Source organism: Podarcis pityusensis, assembly GCF_964106645.2.
Source record: "Podarcis pityusensis genome assembly, chromosome: 15".
In the NCBI taxonomy this organism is placed as follows: Eukaryota; Metazoa; Chordata; class Lepidosauria; order Squamata; family Lacertidae; genus Podarcis; species Podarcis pityusensis.
Window position 1 is genome coordinate 3,866,311 of NC_138040.1, and position 15,647 is coordinate 3,881,957.

Sequence of the window (15,647 nt, forward strand, 5' to 3'; positions counted from 1 at the left end):
TGCTGCTTTGCGCGTGTTTTTGAAAACCAGGCAAGTGGCAAAATTGTTGGGTTTCTTTTAATAATAATAAAAAAGCAAAAACTCACGAACCCTTCCCTGCCTGGGCTCCTCCCCCTCCTGTTAGCGATTGGAAAGGAGCAGGAGGCGGACGAGGCAGAGGACTCCTTCCGAGACCCCTTTCCCAGCAGCCAGAGGGCTCTGCGGCCAGAGGGGAGAGGCGCTGCCCCCTCGCCCGGCCACCTGCCCCCCCCCCAGCCTCTGAATTCCTCCCCCCGGCTCGGCTTTTGTTGCTGCGAGGTGGTGACATCACCCCGCCTCGCTCCTCCTCGCCGATCTGATCCGTCTCAGGTTTCCCACCGCGCCTTCTCTGCTCCGACTGACGGTGTCTGTGAATCTAGACGGGGAGAGAGAACGAGAGCGCGCGCGAGGGAACCAGCAGCATGATCAGATCCCCGGGGATCCCGAGGGCACAGCGGACCCCGTAAGGCTCCGGCGGCGGGGAAAGCGCACCTCCACCCCCGAGCCCCCCTTGCTGCGCTTCTCCTCGGTCCCCCTCGACGTACTCCGGGCGATTCTCCGAGAGCCGTATGCATGACACTCCGGAAAGGCGAGCGGACCACCATCAGCATCCAAGAGCACATGGCCATTGACGTCTGCCCCGGACCTATCCGACCCATCAAGCAGATCTCGGATTACTTCCCCCGCTTCCCCCGAGGGCTCCCGGCCACCGTCAGCCGCAGCAACAGCCTGCGCTCCTCGACGGCGCCCTCCGCGGCCGGGCAGCAGGCGGTCAGCCCCTCGGAGACCACGGCGCCCCGGGAGGACGACGAAGATGTGGACCAGCTCTTCGGCGCCTACGGGACCGAGGCGCCGGCCGAGCAGCCGGCCAAGCGGCGAGCGGAGCCGGAGGAGGAGGCGGCGGAGGCGGTGGACCCCGAGGGCTACGAGTCGGACGACTGCAGTGAGTTCCGCAGGTCTCCTCCTTGAGTGGGGCTGGGGGGGTGGTGCAAGAGCCTCGTTCTGGGGTTTGGGGGGTGGTAGTGTTTTGCCTCGAGAGCTCTCAGTCACTTTCGGTTTTTCTATTCCCCTCCCCAATATCCAGAGTTCTGCAAAATTTGCTGGTTGTTTTTTTTAAATCCTCACCAGCGTCTGGTGCAAATAAACTCATTTTTTGCAGGCGATCTCCCCCCCGCACCCTCCAGATATAAAACTGCTTGCTCTTCCCGCTGAGATCTTCCTCTTTATGCCTGCTTTTTGTTAAAAGAATGCATTTTTATTTTTTGGTAAACATTGTCTGGCTGGTGAACTCCACTGCAAATTTCAGATCAGTGCAAATTTCAGAAAGTGTGATTTAACTTGACATGCACACCGGGTCAGATTTCTGCCCCATCCCCGACTGTGAGTTTTCCTTCTAATACGCTCCCCCCCCCCGCCCAGTTCTAAATCTAGATTTGACCGAGTTTCTAGCAAGCTGGCCTTGGGAGGTCAGTGGAAACCTTGAAAGCTCAGCCGGCCTGTCACCTGTGACAGGGACAATCCGTTGGGTGGCCTCCCTCCCCCCCCCCCGCTCCAGCTTGCTTGAAACAAATGCCGGTTGCGCAGACGAGCATCACACCCGCACACTTGCGCACCTGTGCCAGCCCCACGGAAGAAACCAGAGGGGAGCTGTGAAAGAGACACCCCCCCCCCCGCGGTGGCTTGCACCCACCAGTTGCTGTTTGGCACGGATAGCGGTGGAGATGGCAATCGCAGGGATCGCTTTGTCTTCGTCCGTGTCCCCCCCCCCTCCCGCCACCCACCGAATGCGGAAGAGAGAAAACAACCCCTTGTTGCAAGGGCGCGTGAGCTTTCGTCAAACTCTTCCAGTCTGGCAGAACAAACATTGCACTACGCGGAGCCTGGCACACCGGCGATGCCATACGTTTTCCCTTTTGCACATTTCCTTTATCCATCTTCCCTCCTTCCGTTTTAAAACAACACCATGACTCCTTTCACCCGCTCCCTTTGGCGCTTTCTCTCTCTCTCATAACAAAGCACGCACAATTCCCTTATTTCGGGGGGGGGGAGGTGTCTTTTTCCTCTGCAACCCAAACCTCTCTCTCTCTCCATTCCTGCAGCCTCCCCCCACTCTTCCTTCCCTGCTTTCTTAATCCCCCTCTTCCCAGTGTCGAAATTCCATCTCTCCTCCTCCACCCCCGCCCTCAAGCTGCCGACTTTGGCCCCCCTCCCCACCTCGCCAATGTCACCCCGACAGCCCACCCTCGGTGGGCTCCAGCGTTGCTACAGCCGCAATCCTCCGCTATGCAGCCAAAGAGCTTGTTCGCCTCGCTCCTCCTTGCTCGACAAAATATAAACAAGCGAGGGGAGCCCCCTCCTCGCCCTGCGCGCACCCCCCTCCTCTTTTTTGAGCGCTAGGATGTTTCAAAGACACCAGTTGCATCGCCTTCTCTGGTGTGGCCGTGTTGGGAAGGAAGGGGGGCACGACTCGGGTCCTCGGCAGGTTTGAGCTGGTTTGAGAGCAAGGGTAAAGGGGCGTAGAGTGGGGTCCTTCTATGCAAGGCGTCCTAGACCAGCTAGTCCACTGATGGAGAAATCTGAGCCAGGGAAGAATCTTGTCTTTCGCCGCCGCCTCTCTCTCGCCTGAATAAAATTCCCAAGCTGTCATCTTCCCAGCAGTGAAATGGGGAGAAAGAGAGATCTCTCTGGTGTAGTACAAATGGTGCAGGAAATATTTTGCATAACCAGAGCGTTGTATTTTTTTAATTTTTTTTTTAAAGGAAAACAACATTTTTTTTTCATTTCATCCCAAGATGACTGGGTATTAACCCTGTCCCCTGCCACCTGTTTCAATAAAGAAGCCGTCTTGTCATTGGCAGACACAGATGCAAGGCACTGGCTAGGCAGGTAATCACAGAACAGGAGATTTGGAAGGGGACGAAAGGGTCATCTAGTCCAACCCCCTTGTGATGCAGGAATCACAGCTATATTTGTGTGTGTGGGGGGGGGGTATTTTTCAGCTGCTCTTGACTGGAGGAAAGAGCTTGGGGGAAGAGGGAGAGTTGCAGTGTGGCATCCAGACTTGGGAGTTTTTAAAAGGGTGGGGGGAATTGTCAGGGTTTAGGGAGAATGGACCTTTTTGAAGGGTGTGGAAGAGGCAAACATCGCCTCTGCTGTTGTGGTAATCACAAGGGGGTTTAAAATACTCTGTCTGCGTTAAGGTTCCCCTCCCCAAACCGGAATCCTTTCTCCTAAGTAGCATGTCAGAGGAAATAAGACCAATATTTATGTATGCAACTATGGTGGCAAGGTTATTGATTGCCAAAAATTGGAAAAGCAGCAGCGTCCCAACTAAAACAGACTGGTCATCTAAAATGATGGAATACTTCCATATTGCTGAACTAACAGGGAGGATAAGAGGAGATATGGCACAAAAAGTGAATAAGGAGTGGGCTATCTTTAAGGAATACATCAGAATTTATGTGGGGAAAGTAGAATTTCTGACAGATATTGAGTGAATCCAGAAAATGAAAGGAGAGTAAAGTCAAGATAAAAGAAGAGATTAAAGAAATAATGAAATGCTGTTAAGCCAGTTGGAAAAATAAAGTAGCGTAACAAGAACGGCTGGAAGTCAAGTCACTTGGTGGGTGTCCGTGTGGGGTAGGTGTGTAGGTATGTTGATATGTACAGTATAGGTGAGTATTATATAGAGTAATGTAGGTATGTTTTACGTTATGAAAATAAGGTAGTGTGTTATGTATGTGTACTGCGTAAATGTATATGTTTTATATGTTAATAAACTTTACATTTAAAGAAGAAGAAAAAAGGTTCCCCTCCCCATTCACCCTCATATTATTATTTTTTAAGCTAGCCCTGCTTCTCTGCTTTGACAAGGAGAAATCCAAACTGTGATGCTCAGAGTGAGCCCATGATGGAAGAAAGCTTCACTTGTTGAATGCTTGTTCCATGTGCGCTTGTGGAAGGAGGGGTGGACAACCAATGGCCCTCCAGATGTTTCTGGACTCCAGCTCCCATCATCCTGGGCTATTGGGAGCTGATGGGAGATGGACGCCGACAGCATCTCGAGCTCCACAGGTTCCCCACCTGTCCTGAAGGAGAGGGAAGGAAGGTGAGCTGATAGGTTGTCCTCTGCTCTTCAGATGCATCAGGTCTCTCATATCCCCTGCCCGTCCTTCCCACCTAGAGAGAAAAATACAGTGAGGGGTCAGTTGATGGGAGAGCTGAGTCAGATTTTTGCTCATCCGCAGTCACTTGAGTACATTGCTAAGCCTTGCTTTTCCCCATCTTGGTAGTCTACCTTGCAGGGCTGGGCTGGGCTGGGGAGGAAACAGGTTAGGTACTGTAACTGCTTCAGCTGTAGCTCAGCAGCAGAGAACATGCTTTGGAACAGCAGGTTTGATCCACAGCGCTTCCAATAGGAAGATTTCGTGGTAGCAGCTGCTAGAGGGAGATTCCTGCCCCTGTATATTCAACCATTTTTCTAAAGAGGGCTAGGAACTTAATTTTTATTTTGCAAAATGAAATCTTGTGCTCCTAGGACTCTAATGGAGGTGGGAAGGTTTGGAGAGAGCTTAGGAGGGAGATACGGCAAGCTGTCCTCCCCCCCTTCAAATCCACCAAGTTAATCAGAGCTGCTCTTATCCTGCTAGAGAGGCGAGGTGCAGTTTCACACCTTTGGAGTCCTGCACATGATCTGCACATTGGCACTTGCTGTCAGAAGCCGGAAGTTGGTTTGTCCCAATTGGGTGTTTTTTTCTGGGATACTTGGAAGCATTGGAAGAGGATGGCTAAAACGGACGGTTCTCCGGCATCTGCCATGGCTTGGTAATATTCTGAAAGCGTTTGAAGCAGGGGTCAGCAAACATTTTCAGCAGGGCACTGTCCCTCAGACCTTGTGGGGGGCCAGACTATACCGCATTTTTTGCTCTATAGGACGCACCAGATGATAGGACGCACCTAGTTTGGGGGGGAGGAAATAAGGAGAAAAAAATTCTGAATCCCAGAAGCCAGAACAGCAAGAGGGATCTGGCTTCTGCGATAGCCTCTTGCTGTTCTGGCTTCTGGGATAGCTTTGCACAAAGCCTCCGCAGGGCATGGGGAGCCTTCATCCCTGTGCCCTGCGGAGGCTTCTGGGACAGCCTGCGAAGCCTCTGGAGGGCAGTGGGATGAAGGCACCCTGCTGCCCTGCGGAGGCTTTGCGCCGCTAACCCCGAAGCTAGAACAGCGAGACGGAGCACTGCACAGCGCTCCCTCTCCCTGTTCTGGCTTCTGGCTTAGCTGCGCAGCCTGTATTTGCTCCATAAGACGCACACACATTTTCCCTTACTTTTTAGAAGGGAAAAAGTGCATCTTATAGAGTGAAAAATACGGTATTTTGAAAAAATAAAGAAACAAATTCCTATGCCCCACAAATAACCCAGAGATGCATTTTAAATAAAAGGACACATTCTACTCATGTAAAAACATGCTGATTCCTGGACCATCCGCGGGCTGGATTTAGAAGGTGATTGGGCCGGATCCGGCCCCCGGGCCTTAGTTTGCCTACCCATGGTTTGGAGGGAAGGAAAAAGCATCTCTCTGCAGCCTGTGCTCCTCAATCCAGAGAGCCATGCATTTTTTTCCTGGCATGTGGAGCTCCTGCACTCCTGCAGCTCCATGAGCATTCCAAACCATGTAAGAAGTTATAGCTGGTGCTCCACAAGCGCTCCAAACACTATAGTTGCTTTATAAGAAGGGGGCAGGAGCATCTATAGACAGCCTGTGCAACTCGCTCCAGAGCTTCAAGCATTTTGACAGGCACTTGGAGATCCTGCACTCATGAGGCTCCACACACACACTCCAAACATGTAGGTGCTCCACATGCATGCCAGCTACAGCAGTTGCAGAATATTTGCTTTTTAACAAGGGGGTGGGAGCAGCTCTCTGCAGCCCTGTGCCCCTCAATCCAACGTCAGGTGGTGCTCCTGCGCTGGTGCAGCTCCACACACATTCCAAATACGTAGGAAGCCAAACAGTGAAAATACCTGGCGACCATTTTTCTGTGGAATGGGCCACACCGCATCCCGACCCCACTGGTGGGACTTCGGAACTGCTTCAACCCACGATGCTTCTCAGTGTCAACACATTCAGCTGCTTAACCAAAAAAGCATTGCATTGCCTAGAGACCTATTTCGCATATGAGAATTGATCTTGCATTATCCATTTTTTAAAAGGACTTGCTTCTGGCCTCTGAGAAGCAGTGAGGATCCGACTTGATCCAGAATTAGGCAAGTTTCTACTCTTGGGTGACAGTCCGCACTGACAGAAGTCATGTGCCAGAGGATAAATGGGTCCACCTGAGTGGGGCAGCCCCACTTTGCAGAAGTAATTTGCTAGAGCTGGATGAGAATCTCTCTGAGATTGTGATTTCCTAATATAACTCAGGTGGGCTTAAGGATTTGAGAAATGGCTCCCTCCCCTTCCAGTTTTGACTCATTTTGAGATACACTTTATATTTACTACTGAGGATGAGCATGAGAATGGCTTCTTAGGGTGTGTGGAATCTCTTGTCTGAGGTCCAGTTGTGGCCCTCCGCTCCTCTCTCTGGCCCTTGGGCCTCTTCCCAGGCCACGCCCCCTCCCAGAGGCCACACCCTCCTTGAATGTGTTTTCCTGGCTGGAAGCGTGCCCTGGAGCTCGGATAATAGCTCTTGCTTCCCTGGATGCAAGATAGAGAGAAGGGTGTGCAGCAAGTAGCCTATGCTGCAATGGTAAAATTTACATGAGTGGCCCCGCCCACTTTTGCCTCTGGCCCCACCCACCTCAGAAGTTTGCCCAGAAGGAGATGCACCTCATAGAGCTCAAAATATTTCCCTGCCTCTCTTAGGAGATCAGAGAGAATGAATCTCCTATGGACCTTAAAAGACAGGAAAAATATATGGAGGTGACTAGACGAGACATTACTGTAAGGTGATTATTTGATCTTGTTTGTGCAGATAGAAGTTAAGTGGTTTATATTAAATAAAAGGGAGAAAAGCAGAAATGGTTCTTCTAACAGGAAAAGCTTCAGGCAGCTGCCAGCGATCATTCTGCCAGGGTAACAGCTCTCTGCAGCTGCTGTGAAAATCCTTGGGTTTCGGTTTTCAGGTAGAAAGGAGTTCCCAGCACCATTTGTGAAAACACTTAGGTGCTGTGGAATATCTAGCTTTCCCCAGCATTGCTCAGAACCAGTTCTCCCTGGCTGCTGCTGTGGCTTCATCCTTCCTGAAATATTTCGCATGGGTGATCCTAGCCTATGAGGGAACCTACAGTGAATGGGATCGCATCCCAGCAACTCCACAGCCCATCAGGGATCCCATAGTAGACACAAACCACCACCGAGTTTTGTGGCCAGTTGGAGTGCAGGATCCTGTCCTTGCCAGCTGGATTTGGCCACGTGGCAATGTCGCTGAGGGCAACGAACAAGCAGGCGTCTCTGCAAGGAAGGCCTTGGCAGTGCGAGGGTGTCAAAAAGGCATTTGGCGGTGCCAGAAATGTTTGTGACAAATTGTCAGTCATTTCGGCACAGTGCTAGCTCTTTCCATTTTGCCCCGAGAGGCTAAAACATGAAAGGTAACACATTTGCGAAAATGCTAGTACAGTGGTACCTCGGGTTACATACACTTCAGGTTACATACGCTTCAGGTTACACACTCCACTAAGCCAGAAATAGTGCTTCAGGTTAAGAACTTTGCGTTAGGATGAGAACAGAAATCATGCTCTGGCGGTGCGGCGGCAGCGGGAGGCCCCATTAGCTAAAGTGGTGCTTCAGGTTAAGAACAGTTTCAGGTTAAGAACAGACCTCTGAAACAAATTAAGTACTTAACCCGAGGTACCACTGTATCTTACCATCCCCTTTGAACCTTTATACAGAGGGGGTTTGGATGTTGGGGGAAGGAACCATTCCCCCCCCCGGAAGAAGGGGCTCAATGTGGCTTAATTTCATTGTCGTGTGTTTGTGGGAAAATAAGAGCCCCACCCTATCAAAAGGCAAAATGCACATCTGGGAGGCTGTGAGCAGGCGAGAGTGAGCAGGCAAGGAGCCCTGGTGTGGATTAAATGTTTGGTAGCGTGCCAGGTGGTGCCTGCTGAGATGGGGCGACTTTTCTGCTAGGAGAGGCGCGCTGAGCAGTAATTTGCCTTAAAAAAACCCAACACTGCCTGGAATTGAAGGAGAATGGACTTCCCGGCCCTCATCTTCCTGGAAGGTAGTGGTCCCAGATGGATCCTGGGGAGACAGCTGTTGTTTAGCACGTCTTGGAGACAGAAGCTCTAATCTGGGGCTCCCGAGAATTGAGGGAAACTGGTCTTCGCCCCTCCCGACACCCCCTTCCCCACAACCTTCTAAATGCAGCTGCGCAGCTTTTCAAAGAATAGGTTTTCCAGCTGCTTTATCATAAACCACTGTGATTTAATAGAAAAAGGAGTGGTATGATGTTACATTGAACTAACACAACAGAAACAAACACATATGTGTGTGCAGATATGCACACACACACACACATTTCTATATCTACATACTTACAGACATTACAATCTTATGCACACATGTGTGTGAGTGTGTTTATATGCACGTCGTCATCGTTGTTTATTTGTATGGTACCCTTCTGTAGTTGAAAGCATGCTCAAGTTGGCTTGCAACAGGAAAACATTTACATGGTTACAAAAATATAAAGAAAGTAGTCATAAGGAATAAATATAAATTTGTCACCACCATCCTTTATCTGAATTTGCAAACATATTCCAAAACAACCTAAATGTTTCTCCCTATATGCACACATCTCTCTCTCTCTCTTTACACACACATGTGCCTTTCTATACCATATTTGCACAAATCGGCCATCACACTGTTTTCATTGCCGGTTTCCCACTGATCGCGCTTTTGCAAAAATCACGCCAGTTTCTCATGTCGGCGGTTGCTTTGGTGGTTCTGCTTTCTTCGCCCTCCTCTTTTCCCGTTCTTGCTAATGAACAAAGTATTGCATGTGCAAATGGAGCAGTCCTGGTCTCACAAAGAAGCCCAAGAGAACTGGCGTCTCTAAGAACAAGGGGCCAGGAATTTCAGGGGAGCAGATTTTGGATGAAAATTCAGAGATGCATCCTGATGTGGTCCACTGTGGGGCAGATGGAGGGTGGGCTCCTTCCTTCACTGGATCTTTTTACACAGAGGCTGGACAGTCACCTGACAAGGATGCTGTCATTGCAGACCCTGCATTGGGAAGCGCAGTTGGACTTGATATCCTCTGGGGGGCCCTTCCAGCTGTAAAATTCTGTGCAGGCTGTACAGAAAGGGCCTGAGGTGAAGCTCTTTGTTTGTGATGGCTTTGGTTGTGGGTTTTTTTGTTTTCTTCCTGGCATGGGATGAGGACTGGCAGTTCAGAGTGGCACGTACGAGTTATGGCCAGATTGCCACCTCGCTCTCCCCCAGCAGGGCTCCTGTGTTTTTAAGACGATTGCGGTAGTCAGGAATTCAACAGGTGCAGCTCCACACCAGAACCGGCGTGGAGATCTGGCGCTGGTGAGAAGACGGTTCTCTCCCCTCTTCTCAAGCCAGGCAGGAGCCCACCCAGGCCTGACGGCAAGTATTTTTGGCAAGATGGCAGGTAATTATCTGCCTTCTCTCTCTGAGCAGGGATGTTGCTGACTGGAGGGCAACCGCCAATGGACAAGTTATCTGAGTAATATCTCCTTGGGATGATTCAGCAAAAAAGGGGGGGAAAGGCTGGAGGTGGAGGAGGAAAGATTTCTCAGCCCCCCCTCCTGATAATGAAGCAGCCAAGATCTTCCTAATGTGTGTGTGTGTGTGTAAAATATTCATTAGCAGCTGTTGATGATCTCAAAAGATCCAGAGTCTACAGATTGCTAATCCAACAACTTAATGAAGGAAGCAAAGAATTGTGGACGGAGGAGGGAGGGGGAAAGAGAGAAAGGAAAGGAAGTTTTTAGAGAAGAATTTCGATCCTTCAATGAGAAGCATTTCGTTGGCAAATGGCCCCCGGTGCTATTTATATGCGCCTGTTTATCCCTGCGGTTTGGGCCTATCCGAGAAGCACAAAAATAAAGCCTATTCGCAAATGAGGTGCATCCATCTTCTCCGAAAGTAAGAATGAGGAACATCTGGGGTTCTTCCAGATGTTGGAGGACTCCATCTCCCATCAGCTCTCCTCGTTGGCCACATGGGGGAGGGGGGTTTGCTGCTGATGGGAGTTGGAGTTCAAAAGCAGCTCCTCACCCCTGTAGCCAGCATTACCCATGGCCAGGGGAATTATGGGAGTTGGAGTCCTCCACCTCGCAGAGTGCTACTCAAGTCCCAGGAGAAAGGGCAGAGTTTAGGGCAGGCATAGGCAGACTCGGCCCTCCAGATGTTTTGGGACTACAACTCCCATCATCCCTGACCACTGCTCCTGTTAGCGAGGGACGATGGGAGTTGTAGTCCGAAAACATCTGGAGGCCCGAGTTTGCCGATGCCTGGTTTGGGGTGAAGCATTTCCTTCCACATTGTGCCAATGTCTCATGGTCCCCCCCGTTCTGAAAGCAGGATGGCTTCTTTGGCGTCCGCACTGTAGGGGAAACTTTAACATCCTGAGGGCCACATTCCCCTCTGAGCAACTTCCCGAGGGCCGCATGCCAGTGGTGGGTGGAGCCAGAGACAAAAATGGGTGGAGCAACAAACATTTAAAAATATTTGTTATATATGCACTGTTTCAACACATGTCCTCTACCCTGACCCACTGTCGGAAGTCAGGGGCACAGCAAGAGGAAAAACAAGCCAGGGTGGTGGGAATCAGTGGGCCTGGCCAAGAAGAGGTCCAAGGGCCAGATAGAGAGCCTCGGAGGGCCACATTTGACACCTTCCCGGCCCCTGCCTGAGCTTCCTGGTACCCGCTCTCAACACAGCGAGGGTGGCTGAGATCAAGGCTGCCACTGGCTCCACGATGGCTGTCCTCTGCCTTCACAGTCAGAATCAGCAATGCTTATTGAATCAAAGAATCATGGCACTGGAAGGGATCATCCAGTCCAACCCCCTGAATTGCAGCTGTCTCTTCTGGGGATCGAACCTGCAACCTTGGCGTTAACAGCAGCATGCTCTAACCAATGGAGCAATCCAGCTGAATATCAGTTGCTGGGAATCATGGGAGGGGAGAATGCGGCAGGATTCGCACAGGCATCCGGTTGTGAGAATAAGATGCTGGACTAGAAGGATCTGATCTAGCAACCTCTTCTTATCTCTGTGTTGCAAGTGCGTCTCTCCCTTTCGCTCATCCTTCTTGGCTTCCCACTTCTTGATTGATCCGTTTTGTTATGCAGTCCTGGTTCTCCAGCCCCCCCCCATTCCCCCACCCCCAAATCCCGAGTGGTCGCCAATTCTTTTCATCTCTCTTCATATACAATCTCTTTATTTTTCCCTTTCATTCTCCGTTCCGGGAATCGAATATAATTTAAAATAAAAAATAAAAAAGGGGCAGGAGAAGAGAAGAGTTTGTGAAGGCCATCTTTAAATTGAAAATGTGGAAAGTCTAATTGCTTATGACACCGGGGGACTGTTTAACTCCGCAGAATATAATTGCGTCTACGGACTGCGCTGCATTGATAAGTGCTCTGTGGAACATTAAGTATTTTTGGAAATCCTTCTGATTAAATCTTCACCTGTCGCAAGCCAGACCGATAAGCAGGAATGCCTCATTTTTAAAAAATAAAATAAAATAGGCTTTGAACAGTTTCTTTATGATCTCTTGCGGTTTTCTGTAAAATATTGAAGGCAGCTCAAAATAGGAATAAAAAATGCATGCTCATAATCTTGAAAAGGGTGTGTGTGGGGGGAATCAATGAATCTGAAGTTTTGTTTTTTTAAGAGGGGAACTGTTAAAGGAAGCAACGGTATCAAAAGGAAATTCAGAAAGGAAAAACTTGCTAGAAGTGTCAAAAAGGAAATGATACAAGATCAAGCAGACTTCGCTTGAGAGGGCGTGTGGTCCTGAGCTGTTTAAGGCCTTATAGGTCGAAACTAGCATTTTGAATTGGGCCTGGAAACTAACTGGCAGCCAGTGTAGTTGGGCCAAGATATACTCAAACCATCTTGCTCCAGTGAGCAACCGGGTCACCAAATTCTGTACCAGATGGAAGTTTCCGAACTGCCTTCAGAGGCAGCCCTACGTATAATGTGTTGCAGTCAGTGCTTTTCCCCCTAAAAACGATGTTTAGGGATACTCTCATTTTCCTAGCCATATTGAAATACTGCCCCTTAATGAGGTCAAACTTAGATTCACAAAATGTTTAGGGGTATGCGTACCCCTGCGTCCCCCCAGAAAAAAAGCACTGGTTGCAGTTATCTAGCCTAGAGGTTACCTGAGCATAGACAACAGTAGTTAGACTGTCCCCATCCAAACAGGGGCACAGCTGGGGCACCAGCCGACGCTGATGGAAGGCGCTCTGGGCCACTGAAGCCACCTGAGCCTTGAGCGACAGCAAAGGATCCAGGAGGACCCCCCAAATTTCATACCCATTCCTTTGGAGGAAGTGTAACCCCATCAAGAGCAGGCAACCTCTCATCCGTCCTGTCTAGGGAATGGCCTACTTTTCCTCAGCCTGCAAAATGTCTTGGAAGTACAGTGGTCCCTCGGGTAAAGAACTTACCGTATTTTTCACCCTATAGGACGCACTTTTTCCCCTCCAAAAATGAAGGGGAAATCTGTGTGCGTCCTATGGGGCGAATACAGGCTTTCGCTGAAGCTTGGAGAGCGAGAAGGGTCGGTGCGCACTGACCCCTCTCCCTCTCCAGGCTTCAGGAAGCTATCAGCAAGCCTGGGGAGCCCGCGGAAGTTCCCGCAGGGCTCCCCACGCTGCAGATAGCTGCCTGCCGCCCGGCGCGCGGGGCGCCCTGAAGCAGAGCGCCCCTCGCGCCAGGCAGACATCGGCCAGCCCCACAAGCTCGGGGGACAGCAGGGAGGCGCAGCGCCGCCATCCCGCTGTTCCCCGACCTGGTTTTTGGGGGGAAATAAAGGGGGGAAAATTCCTTTATTTCCCTCCCAAAAAACTAGGTGCATCCTATGGGATGGAGCGTCCTATGGGACGAAAAATACGGTAATTCATTCTGGAGGTCCGTTGTTAACCTGAAACTGTTCTTGCCAGCATGGTATAGTGGTTAAGAGTGGTGGACTCGTAGTCTGGTGAACCAGGTTCGCTTCCCCACTCCTCCACATGCAGCTGCTGGGTGACCTTGGGCTAGTCACACTTCTCTGAAGTCTCTCAGCCCCACTCACCTCACAGACTGTTTGTTGTGGGGGAGGAAGGGAAAGGAGAATGTTAGCCGCTTTGAGACTCCTTAAGGGGGAGTGAAAGGCGGGATATCAAGTCCAAACTCCTCCTCCTCCTCCTCCTCCTCCTCCTCCTCTTCTTCTTCTTCTTCACCTGAGGTACCACTTTAGCTAATGGGACCTCCCGCTGCCACCACGCCACCGTACGATTTCTGTTCTCATCCTGAAACAAAGTTCTTAACCCGAGGTAATATTTCTGGGTTAGCGGAGTCTGTAACCTGAAGCGTCTGTAACCTGAAGTGTCTGTAACCCGAGGGACCACTGTATGACCCTCTTTGTAGCAAGACCACTTTAGCTAATGGGACCTCCCGCTGCCACTGTGCAATTTCTGTTCTCCTCCTGAAGCAAAGTTCTTAACCCAAGGTACTATTTCTGGGTTAGCGGAGTCTGTAACCTGAAGCGTCTGTAACCTGAAGCACCCGTAACCTGAGGTACCACTGTACACCTGTCTGTCCATATCTCCTTCTCATGGGTCAATGTGAAAAAGATACATGGGTTGCTTCCATGGTGGCCTGGTTTGAGGTTTCTGGAGGGCCTAAAAGACACTCTTGGTGAGTCCCACTCTGCCTCACTGCCACAGTCGCCAGCTGTCGTGCTCCCTCCTCCTCCTCGCTCCCATTGGCTGGCTTGCCAAGCAGGCAGCCAATGGGCAAGCAGGCTGGGGTATCTACCACTTTTCCTGACCAGGTGGAGAGGCAGATAAGCAATCAGGTTGCAATGGTGAGAAGGAGGAAGAGGTGGAGGTCCTTGTTCGTGGGGCCCCCTGTTCCGGCATGGGCCCCGAGCTATGCCCAACAAAGCCTGCAGGGTCATTTAAAAAAAAAAAAAAGCATTTCCCTGCACTTGGATGTAGCAGCTGCACGTCAGGAGAAAACATTTTATTTTCTGCTTGGCTCTTACCACCAGAAGCCGCTCCACTTTGCTGAAAGCCCTCTCCGGAAAGTTCTGGGAGGGTGGGGAAGCCATTGTGGTGAGGCGCAGGGTTTCATTTTCCAGGAGGATCGAAGAGCAAGGAGGTTCGCGGTCTGCGTTGCTCTTGTTTATTTCTTATCCAGGGAATTTTCAAATGAGCTCCCTGGCAGAAACGGAATCCAAAGTAGGTGTTGCAATGGGGAGTCGTCCGAGACAAGGCATTAAACAAAAGCTCCATCCATCCGCCAGTCTGAAGGTTACTGATCCTGTCTTTTCTGCGGGAGAGAGAGAAGAGAAAGAGCTAATCCAGGCAGGCCCCTATCAGCCTCCTCTAGCTGTTCCTGTCAGATCCTCTTGGCACAAACAAAAACAGATTATCTTGGTGGTGGCTGGGCTGATACGTTAGACTTTTGAAAACTTGCCAGCTTTCTGTTCCAAATAAACTGGGCGGTGTGCCCTTTCTGCTGTCGTTGGAATGCAGAAAGCCTCTGAGCACATGCAGAGTGTTGCTAATAATAATAATAATAATAATAATAATAATAATAATAATTTATTATTTATACCCCACCCATCTGGCTGGGCTTCCCCAGCCACTCTGGGTGGTTTCCAACAAAATATTAAAATACCATAATGCATCAAACATTAAAAGCTTCCCTAAACAGGGCTGCCTTCAGATATCTTCTAAAAGCCTGGTAGTTTTGTTCTCTTTGACATCTGGTGGGAGGGCATTCCACAGGCCGGGTGCCACTACCAAGAAGGCCCTCTGTCTGGTTCCCTGTAACTTGGCTTCTCGCAGGGAGGGAACCGCCAGAAGGCCCTCGGCGCTGGACCTCCGTGTCCGGGCAGAACGATGGGGGTGGAGACGCTCCTTCAGGTATACTGGACCGAGGCCATTTAGGGCTTTCAAGGTCAGCACCAACACTTTGAATTATGCTCGGAAACATACTGGGAGCCAATGTCGGTCTTTTTAAAATCCAGTATTAAAAACAGTTAATACAAATTACAAAAGCAGGAATAGGGTGTACCTTGAAAATAAATATCTTAGGTGCTGAAGGCCAGGGGAAAGAGGTGCACCTCCAGCATCTGAGGACAGCTCAGCCCCCCCCCCAAGTATGTGGGGGTGGGGCTGAGCCCCCACCTCCAGTCTTGAGGGGCTGGTCCTGCAAGGCCTCCCTGTGGGACCTCTCTACAGCAGCAGAGGGTCTTATGGGAGAAGCCCCCCCCCCAATGACACGTGGAACTCAGCACCACTGGATGAAACTGATGTAGTGCCCCCCTGCCTCCCCCTTGCCTCTTAGTGTCTCCCCCAGGTAATCCGCTCCCGGAAGCAGTACCTCCCGCTATGGAAACCTAGATAAACACATGAATATCTGCATTGATAGTTGCA

At 50.4% G+C, this 15,647-nt stretch overlaps 1 protein-coding gene across 1 annotated transcript in view; it reads left to right on the forward strand.

The window, feature by feature from the left end:
* Positions 1-209: 209 nt before the first annotated feature.
* DOC2B (double C2 domain beta) overlaps positions 210-15,647 on the forward strand; it is a 134,114-nt gene continuing 118,676 nt past the window's right edge. The window contains exon 1 of the mRNA XM_080983136.1: positions 210-961. Within this exon, the coding sequence (XP_080839262.1) occupies positions 592-961 (370 nt within the window). The 5' untranslated portion in view covers positions 210-591. The remainder of the gene's footprint in view (positions 962-15,647) is intronic.